This window comes from Dermacentor silvarum, chromosome 4 (assembly GCF_013339745.2).
Source record: "Dermacentor silvarum isolate Dsil-2018 chromosome 4, BIME_Dsil_1.4, whole genome shotgun sequence".
Taxonomy (NCBI): domain Eukaryota; kingdom Metazoa; phylum Arthropoda; class Arachnida; order Ixodida; family Ixodidae; genus Dermacentor; species Dermacentor silvarum.
Genome location: NC_051157.2, coordinates 114,721,508 through 114,732,248, shown reverse-complemented (window position 1 = coordinate 114,732,248; position 10,741 = coordinate 114,721,508). Strand labels below are relative to the sequence as shown.

General features: G+C 48.6%; 1 protein-coding gene across 1 annotated transcript in view; it reads left to right on the top strand.

Moving 5' to 3' along the window:
* The first annotated feature begins 8,325 nt into the window (after positions 1–8,325).
* LOC119450539 (vesicular glutamate transporter 1) overlaps positions 8,326–10,741 on the top strand; it is a 223,390-nt gene continuing 220,974 nt past the window's right edge. The window contains exon 1 of the mRNA XM_049665943.1: positions 8,326–9,003. Coding sequence (XP_049521900.1) covers positions 8,948–9,003 — 56 coding nt within the window. The 5' untranslated portion in view covers positions 8,326–8,947. The remainder of the gene's footprint in view (positions 9,004–10,741) is intronic.

The following is a 10,741-nucleotide window of genomic DNA, read 5'->3' as shown; positions in this document are numbered from 1 at the left end:
TTTAAAGCAAAAAAAGAAAAAAGAAAGATGAAGAGTAAGCGATGTCAAGTCAGTGTACTTCTTCAAGTGCGCGGCGTGGTCGCGGAAAACGACTGGCCCGATTAAATGGCGGCCCTAGCTTATGTGGCGTGACCGCGAAAGCCTGAGTCAGAGAAACTATTTCTGGCCAGAGGGACTAGGGAGGAAGTAGGGGATGTGTTGTGCGGGGAAGCGGACGGCACAGGCGCTCCGGTCGTGGCCCGCATTTCCTGAGGCCGCGCGCGGAGCTGCGATCAGTCGAAGTCACGCGACGCGAACCGTGCCTACCCCTGCAGCTACACGGCGTTGTTTTCCGCAAGCCCAAAAGTGTTTACTTTTTTTTTCTGGCGTTTCATTGCGCAACCGATGATCCTAGGCGGCGCCTGCTAACCAGTGATTCACGGTTGCAGTGGCTTTTGTTCCGCGCACGGCGTCCTTGGTGGCTGCGTGCGGAGTGTAGGCGTGAACGAGAAAGTGGGTGGTTGACAACGGCTGGCATTTCGGCGCAACCTTGGATATCAACAAAATGACGACAAATGGACAATCATTAGCTTTCAGCAAATGGTTGATTCGAAACCGAGGCATAGATACGTGCATCGATGAAGGCTGTATAACATCGCAGAAGCCATGCGTCTGTGAAATCAGGTTTGCAAAATCACATTCAATAAATGACAAATTATTCGCCATTACGAAGAGCTGGGAAGACTCTATGCGCTCAATAACCGAGCTTGAAACTTTCTCTGCGTCAATGATTGTTATTCTTTTGTTCAAATTTGCGTTTCCGCAATTTAGAACATATTTGCTAAAAAAAAAGTCTAAGATACACGTGTTGTACGAGTATGGCAGTCATCGACGTATCCTATGGGAATCGTCAATCATGATTACCTAGGTTTGTTTCAACAATTTGTTTAATTAACGCTATCACTCATCTTGTGTACCCCCACCTATCCGTCCTTTTATTATTGTACTATTAGCCTGCGGTAAGTGGTTAAGTGTTAATCGTGTTGTCCTAGTGAAACGAGAACAAGGCAACGCCATAAGAAATATAAATAGCAGTATTTAGTTTCTGATACAAAGTACACATGAACGCAGAGGCTGCGCATTTGGTGACCTTAGTTTCGTTTATGCGTCGAAACTAAGTTAGTGGAAGTCCAGGCAGAAAGGGCGCAAGCGTTGAATATCAGGAAAAGAAATGGAAAGAAAAGGCAATGAAGCGCGACACTCGCGTAAGCGCATAGCACCAATTCCAAAGTGAGGACATTTAAGGGAGGTACTCAGCCGTCCTTCATTTTGAGAAAATAATCTCAGCCTTATTGGGGGCGGGTGTGTTTCCCGGCATAAAAGTGGCCCAATAGTTCACGCTTCGCAGTTGTGCCTTACTCTATTGAACCTTCTGTAATTCGTGCAACCTTCAAGTGACGCGAACGGAAACGGCGCTATCTGCGAAGGCGTGCCTGACTTCGACAAATGCTTGCGCAAGTGCGGAGAACCCAATTATGCAAAGCATTGTTCAGTCTTAATTCTAAACCCCCCCCTCCCGCTCCATCTTCGTAGCTCGAAAATCTCTTCTCCGACGGGACACACGTGCGCTAATCCTGCCGTGTGCTTGCCCCCTTCCTCGTAATCTCACTCGAGTGGAGAAAGTCTCTCTCCGGAGACTTCAGGCTAGGCTCGCCACCTGCTGTGGCTAAGTCCCGGGACAAAGGCCACAAGAGAGGATTTGCTCAGATGGACAGACCAGCCCACAACTACCAGCAATAACTTGTGCACAATAATATGATAAGAAGCTAACAAACAAGGACACCTAGGGCAGCTTAGGGGAAATTACGTGTACCTATCATTTATTTAAAGAAATGATAAATAAATGGAAATGAAAGTGGACGAAAAATATAACTGACCGCAATTCGAAGACGTGGGTTCATGCCCCAGTTGCGGCCAGTTGTTGTTTTATTCATCCACTTTCATTTCTATTAATTTATCCATTTCTTTAATTCGATTAATAAGTACACGTAATTTCCCCTATGCTGTACTTGGTGTCCTTGTTGGCGTCTTATGATATGACTAATAAAAATCGGGCCCTCGATTTCTTTCTTCTCGTTGTGCACAATGAGTTTCTAAGACCACTTATGCAGCTTCCATCGAAAAAAGAAGAAAGGAATATTTATTTGTGATATGACATATATGCAAAATATGCGATAAAAAAAAGGGGGGGGGGGGTAAGAACGTACACAATTGAATTCTGTGACGCAACGCATAGCGTATACGTGTAGCAGTTGTCATTGACAGAAGACTTCAGCTCACCCCTTTAGTCCCTCCTAATCCCTTAAGTTCAATAAGACGGTGGGCGTCGTATACCTCGATGGGACACCATCGACTTCTTTCGTAAGGAGATGGGGATTAAATAAAACATTCCTAGTTCGGCGAATACTTGCAAGATAAAGGCGCTTGAGGCAGACGGATGGAGAGGAAGAACACTCAACCGAAAGGAAACTGAGCACGCGAATAAACATAGAATAAACATGAAAATACGGTCAAACCAAGCCTAACTTCAACGAACCCCGATTTTACGAAATTTTGATATAACGAAGTGCGTCAGATTCACCGACGCGTATATGCAGATCCCAAGGCATTTTGAATCTCTAAGCAACAAAGGGAAGTCGACGTCTCACTCGTTTTACCGAAGTCTTTTGGGAGGAAATGTGGGGGTACGCCGCGTGTCAATTCAAGTGATGGACGCCATTGCCCCCATAAGGTCTGCCGCTCCCCTAATAGAACACAAAACACGGTCAACAGGCTCGGTGTCTACGAGTGTGCCCGCGCGCCGAATTGACATATTTCTTGTTCTCGTTGAAAATAATCTGATTCGAATGAGTCTTTTGAGCACTCTCAATTTAACGAAGTTCTCGATGATAACCAAGCATTTATCGGGTCCCAGCGAGTTCTTTAAATTGTGGTTTGACTGTACATTCGTAATAGCATCGCAGCCACTAAAATCGTATTGGCACAACATATCTGCAGTCTGTTTCACACTTAGGGGAAAACTCGGAGCGCATTACAAGGCGCTCCGAGTTTCCCCCTAAGTGTGAAACAGACTGTACGTCCGCACTAAATGCAGCTAGTGCTATAGTTCCTACGGTTTACGGGCCGCCGAGACAGGTTGCAACAGCGATTTGCGCCACTTGTAAATTTGTGCGCGACCATTTGTTTTCCTTTCTTCCTCTCACTTTCTTTCAGGCTTGAAAAAAAAAAGTAAGAAAGGAAGCAAGGAACTTTTATGTAAGACGTATTGAGCAACAAAAAGCTTGATAGGGAATTCTTTCGGGATGGTCTACAATTTTCTCATTGACACTTTTGCTATGAATGTAATATTTGAGCAGTTTATTATTTAATAATAAGTAGGTATGTAATTAGGCGAAATCCAAAATAAAATTATGTGACTTGCGCCTAGCGGCGGCTAACAACATTACCTTGGCTCTGTCCAGCGAGATGGAACTTGCATATTTTTAAATGTTAGCGCAAGTTATGGGAGACGCTCAGTATACCTATATATTCCCTCTCCACAGGTATGGTGTAGCTATGGGTGCATTGAGTCGTTTGTTTAGGAAATGTCACGTAAGCTGGTCTAAGGCCGCTTTCGTGCAAAGGCAATGGAGTGACAAAATCCCCCCCCCCCCTTTTTTTTTTCTTTTTTTTTTTGAGAGAGAAATGGGACCAAGAGCAAGGACACGCAGTCTGGCCTATTGTGGGCATTTTACCAGTTTTTTTTTACCCCGCACATCAGTTAAGCTCGTTGTCTCATGAATTTTTGGTTGGTGTATGGTTGCGCTAACGGCGCATTGAGGAAGACGAAGACGAAAAAAGACAACCGATTCTTCTTCTCTTCCGTATTTGTATATAACCCTGCGCTGTTAGACCAACCATGATTTCATATCAAATCCCGTTACTTTCTGTTCCTGCAAGCTTAATTTCAGTTGGTGGCATACGCTGCCCTCAAAAATGTTAGTTTAATGCTCTGAAGTTACATGAATATGAAATTTCACAGATGATGGCGAATGCTACTGGAATAACTTATTGATTTCATTTACACATACCTACCAAACTGTGCTTTAGCAGAAGGAACGTTTGTGATTGTTTCTGCAGTTTCCGGTGCTATAAAAATAATTGCATGCTAAAATTTTCCTTTGTTTTAATATTCTCATGTTTATTTACTGCAATATTTAGTTATCGTTCACTCGATATGTGCAGCAGTTAACTTTTTATTTTACAATTTTCAGTTCCGAATTTCGTCTGAACATTTTTTCCTCAATTTTTTTTTCTTTTCTTAAACCCTCACTACCGCCCGATTCGTGGCCGATCCACCAGGTGGGTTGCGGCATTTCCCTGAGGACAACCAAACAACCTTACAGAGGGGATACAGAGTAAGAGTCGCGATACATACGGAGTACACGTAGTAACCATGATTAAAACCTAAATAAATACTATAAGCGAAGCATTAACTTGTAACGTAAAAGCAACTAAAGAAAATTGAGTAATCAAAGTACAGTTAGCTTTATACAGAGAAAGCATCCCGAAAATGCGGTTCTGTGATAGTGGATGTGGTGGTGGAATTTCGCTGTGTATCTGTGACGGTGCTGAAAGGCGGAGCCAGTGTTGCCACGAAGGCAAACCTGACTAAAAACTTTGCGAAAGGTATTTGCGACTAAGTCAGACGTTTCGCCCCAGTCGCAGCCGCATGGAGTGTATGTTCCTAAGTGTCTCTGTCCGCTCGCAACCCAAGAGCAGCGAAATATTGTCAACGCATAGCAGTACTACAAATAAAACGCTTTTCGGACGCAAAAGCTCCTCAAATTGAATGAAAACACTGGCGCCGCCAAAAAAAAAAAAATTATCCAACCCTTCTCCTACCGGGAAATGGGGGTAAGCGAAGCTTGTCGTGGGTGCACCTTGTGTTTGACGGTTATGTTTCTTGGGAGTAACTTGACCGTGACCAAGGGAAGGTCAGGCGATCTGCTCGGCCGCAGCTTCAGCGGCTCGCACCGTAGGATCGGCCCGTCGACGACGCGCCCTTTCACGGGCGATCTCCCGTCGGCAATCGCTGTTGTTCGGGGGTACGCAGAATGCGCGGCCGTCCCATCGGCTTTCCAAGACTGAACATCGTCATCGTAGTCGTGAAAGGCAGCTCTCCCCGATTGCCAACGGGAGATCGCCCGTGAAAGCGCGCGTCATCGACGGGCCGATCCTGCGGTGCGAGCCGCTGAAGCCCGCTTGGTCATGGTCAAGTTACTCACAAGAAGCATAACCGTCAAACACAAGGTGCACCCAGGACAGAACGGAGCCAGCTGTGGAAGAAGACGACGACGAACGCGGGAGCAGTAGCACGAGCGTGTTTGCGAGGTTGTGCTGATTAGCGCCAACGAGCCAGCTGTGGAAGAAGACGACGACGCTCGAGCCATTGCTGATGATGATAGTTTTTTTTTTGCGTACACGGATGCCACCGCAATCTGTGCCTTAATAACAAGCTTCTCTAGAAAAATAAGAGGTGGGCCTTTACAGTCTTGTATTCTGTATAATATTACAAGCCTTTGCTTCAGACGTATTTCTTTATAGAAATCTGCCATGATGGTGGATACGGCAAAGCTTTGTCGGTATCACATCAAAGATAGCGTTAGACACCCCATGCGTGTTCATTTTGTACGAATAACTTTATTACCATTCATTTTCTATAAAAATATCAGTAAAATAAATGAAATATTCATGAAATAGGCTGGAGGAAACTTATAAGGATCAATGCTGGAATCATCCGTAAGCCTAAGCCCGTGTAATCGGCATCACGACCACGGAAAAGCGACCCTAGCAACTTATTTCCCGAACGTGAATGAGCAGGTTTGTTTAACTGGAGGCATTGCCACATCAGGCTTTACGATGTTAGCGTCGCGTGACCATTGGCTGAATCGTTTGAATAACTTGAGTGCCGTTGAGTGCTATAGATGTAGTTATCACTATTTATTTGCATTACAATTTCAGATATCCCACCTTGATGTCCCGCTTGCTATTTTGCAGAAGTAATCAGCAATGGTGAACAGAAAACTTTGACATGTCTAGCCTGTAAAGATGTTTTTGTTTCAAGCACGTCTGCATGTAGGTGAAGCAAGAAGTACTTCGTAGGGGAAGAATAATGGAAATTCTGTCTGCCATGGTAATTTCGGTAGACCAGCTAGCGCAAATGTCGGTTACACTGTGCGCTTGCATGGTACGCAAGCAGTTGACGAAACTTATGCGTGTTCCCGTCCACTCTAAATTGTGCGGTTGTACATCTCCTAGCGTAGACTATTCAAATGGGGTAAAATATGTGATAGTAGAAAGAAACATAACTTAGCATAACATTAACCACTCGGCTCGAAGAATTGTGCACGCTTTTTTCTAACCTCGATAGAAATTCGGACGCTAAATAAATTTGTTGCTGGTGTGAGCGCTGATATAACACGAGCGTTTTCGGAACGTTTGCATGTTTCGCGCGAGTGTGCGCTTACTCCTTGTCTATCACTCGCGATACGAAGACGCCTATTTTATCTTCCGTTTTCATTTCGTTATTATGTGGACGCAATAATTCCGTTGGATAGGCCATGCCATGAGAAAAAAGAAAAAAGAGAAATTTTTACTTTAGTTTTAAATTTGTGCCAAATAAATGGTTGTTTCCTTTCTTTCATGTGGAAAGAAACTTTTTAAAAGCATCGATAAAACTACTGTGTTAAGTAAGGAGGGGACCATGGAAACATTTCGCTCACTTGTGTGTGTGTGTGTGTGACCTTCTAGGTCAGAAGGCAAAAAAAGGCACTGCTCGTATAAAATTAGGACGTTGAGTTGAACACTCCGTCGTGGCTACATCTTATTGTAATCGTCATATTTGTCGCTCTATACACCAGAATGGCTACAATAGGGGGTCATTGAATGCCGGAGCAAACTGGCGTAACGACCGCCAGGATACAAAAATGGTAAATGGACGTGTGCCGTAACTAGTTACTAAGGCATAAGCACCGACGTAAGCACACACTGCACCGCAAAAGGTATCAACAAACCACAACAAAAGGGGACCACAAAGACGGCAGAAATACAGAGCGGCTAAAGTACCACTTCTTGAGAGCTTGAGCAACCTCTTCAAATGGCGGCCATCAACGCAAAAATATTTCCACCGGGAGAACGCTGCAGTGGGAGGAGTTGCACACCGCACTCGCACACTTTCCTCTTTAACTTCACCACACGGCAATCCGGCGGGCGAAGCAAGCCCACGACGCGAGACAGACAAATACAGCCGTTCACCGCCGCTTGACAAACCGGCGAGCTCGGGGCTTGCTTATCTGAGGGGCGACACACATGACTGTTGCTCAACGTGAACCGCGCCGCAGTACGCATTCCGGTGGGTGGCACAACAAAGAAAGACGACTCGGAGGAAATCGCACGTGCTTTCGCGAAGTCCACTGCCACGCCGACGAATGTCCCAGCCCAAACTTTTTTCCTCGGCTGGATCCTCCGGTGGACAGGGCCGCCACGACGACAGCGGCGAGAAGGAAAAAAAAAAAGGCCCCCTCGGAGAAGCGTCGCCGCCCCTTCGCAACCTGCTCCGCGCGCACCTCTTCTCCCTTTCCTTACCTGAGCGCCATTTTCGCTCTGCTTCCCCTCTCGCGCGCCATCGGCGCGACACCGACGCCCTAGCCACGAGAGGGGAAGGAGAAAAAGCGCCGCGACTTCTCCGTCGCGGTGCCGTGGCTCCACCTTCATCACTCCTCGGACCGCGACGTCACCGACTGTCTCGCCCAATGACAGCGGCGCTTTGACCGCAGCCCCGGTTCCGCCCCCCGGGGTTCGGTGGGGACCCCTCCTCTCCCAATCAGCGGCGCACCTCCTCGCCGACGTCGCGCACCGACGCCGTCGGAGGCGAGCGCACCGAACGAACACCGGGGCCGGCAGCGTCGCCGCTGCGCGGAAAAAGCCCGGCGTCGGCGCCGCTTCCAGCAGCGCCGGCCGTCGTCGACGTCGACGTTCGCGTTGCCGCACAGGGTTCTCTCTTCGCACTTTCCCGATCCTCCCTTTTTCCTTCGCGCCCGCCCGCCCTTTTTTTTTCTCCCTCCGCGTCTTTCCCGATCGCCTGCCGCTACCCCTCTCCGTCGATCGGTCTTCCTTTCGCGATCCCCCGTGAGCGCGCGGGGGAGAATACCCTCGCCTCTTCGCTTTCTTCCTCGCGTTTCCCCCCCTGATGTCCTCTTCCTCCTCTCCTTCGCCTCCTTCCGGCGGCTAGCGGCTCTTTTCAGATCGACTCCGGTCGCGCTGTCTTCGGTCCGCCGGCGCCGTACGACCGACCGACCGGCTTAGCGCGGGCCGCGATCCTTCGCTCGCCAAGAGCGGATCAAGAAGCCGCGGCGGCCTGTGCCACCCGCCTGCCTCGTGCCCATCAGACTGTCCATAGGTGCTATAGTCCTCTGAGAGAACACTCGTAGAAAAAAAACTGATCAGAACTCGAGGGACGCAGCCGGCGGGCCGAGCCTCCCGATGCCGTCGCCGGTGCTCGGACCGGGTCCCACCGTAGTCATTCCGCAGCGCCGCTAATCGCCGCCAGAGAGGACGGTAGGGACGAAGACGACCACCGACCGGGCCGTCATCCTCAATGGAAGCGTCGACGCGTCTAGGAGAACTCTGAGCCGCCACGGTGAGGGCGGGTGGTGGCGGCGGGTTGTCTAGTTTTTGCTGTCTCGAGATTGGCCCCTTGGCTTCGAATCGAGAACCCGGAGCCTGTCAGTCAAAGCCTGACCCGGAAGAAGAAGACCGAAATAACAGAGACGAGCAAGGCCGTCCCATCGCGGGTTTCTTGGCGGCCATCTAGGAAAGCTTCGACGTTCGTCTTGTAAGTGGTTGACTAGCAACAGACAAGGCCAAGATGCCTCTGGGGGTCGGAAGAGGAAACCTTTTCGACCAGGGCATGAACGGACCTGGGTAAGTTGCCTTTGCACTTTCAGTCCTTATCTTTCAGTGCCTTATTATAATTCCCTTGGTTTCACCTTGTCGGTATGCTTCATTTTCCTTCAAAGTCTGTTTATTTAGTAAACCGAAACCACGGGGGAATATTTTGGTGCTTCTGATCGTCTATCTCGAGTACCACCGAGATATGAGCCTTAAGAAACAAATTTTCTCTACGCGTACGTCTAAAACGCGCTCATGGACATCCACTTTCAGATTCTTTCATCCATGACTGAAATCGTTCGGCTGTGTTTGCGGGAGACGTTTTGACTTCCTTATTTCGTTTTGATTGCTCCTGGAGCTCATAGAACGGACGCAATCGTTCTGTCACCTACAATGGTTCTTTTTAGTCCTGGCGCCCAGGAGCAGAAGCAAGAGAAAGGAAGCGAAAGACTGGATAAGTGTAATAAGGGAAAACGGGAAAACAAGCGCTTTTCTCCCTACCGGACCGCTCGTACCCCGCAATGCGGGGGTCCGCTCGAAGCGTGCGTCTGGGGTCGCCCGCATTAACTTTCCCCCCGGCACAAAACATGGCGGCGGACGGTCCTGATTTGGACGGGTGACGGAGCACGCCGCAGTGGAGAGGGTGAAACGGCGCGACGCGTTTCCCTAGAGGGAAGGGAAGAAGCCATAGGAAGCGAGGAAGGGAATTTTAGGGAAAGAGGGACTGGCGCGGGGGAAGACAGAAAGGGGGTCAGCCCGAAACGGGACAGCGCCAAGATGTGGGCCACTGGTGCGCACACCCCAGCCAGTGGTGGCGCCCCCTAGTGGCGAGCCTCGACGGTGGCGGGGGGGGGGGGGGGTCTCCCGGCTCATCGTCGAACGGCGTCGCTTCGCCTCTGGATTGGTCGCGTCGCGGTTGCGTAAGAATGGATGCCACTTGTTAACCTTGCGGAGGTCGAGTTACACGTCATCGTCCTAAAGGACGATAGTTAAGTGTCTCGCAGAAGTGTCACGTTACACGTAAGGATAAAAAAAGCCTACGTCCCCCATTAACCCCACATTGGTGGATTCGGCCACTTGTGGGGAAAATGACGGCCTAGTAGCCTCAGCCAGCCCGACTTGAGCGTAGGCCTTCCTTAGGCACGAGATTGCTCCGATCACCTTGTTGCGCGGCTCGCGGCCCAGCACACCCTTCACACTTCAACATCTCTTAAGCATTGATTGCGAAGCATGACATGCTCTGTGCTGGCGTCACTGCGCAGAGTATTTGTTCTGACATCTTGGACATCTTGGGAGCAATTTCATCTCGAGACCCCTGAAATAGTTCGGGGCCACTTGTGAAGTCCGAAATACAACGACGCATGGTAGCGAAACGTTATCAATCAATTGTAGAAGTTATTGATACCATCGAAGACGGCATAACAGCGACTGTGCACCACTCAAACGTAAGAATTTTGAGACGTTTGTATTAAAAGCGACATATTATAGGGTGGGTTGAACCGTCGAGCTTATGTTCTGCTATCAAGACTGGGTGAATTGAAGGAGGGAGGAAGTGTTATGGGCAAATGAGTGATGAGGTATTAGTGAAGAATATTGTTAGCCTACATATACAAAAACGTCCCTTGTATGTCAGCCATGAGTCTATCAACCGCTAGGCAAAAAACTTATGATGAGAATTAACGCTTGACGAGCACAAAAATTTAGGATAGTGAACGAAATGCCGGTCCCATTGGAACCCAGCCGGTACTCGCGCTAAATAGATAGCCTTGTG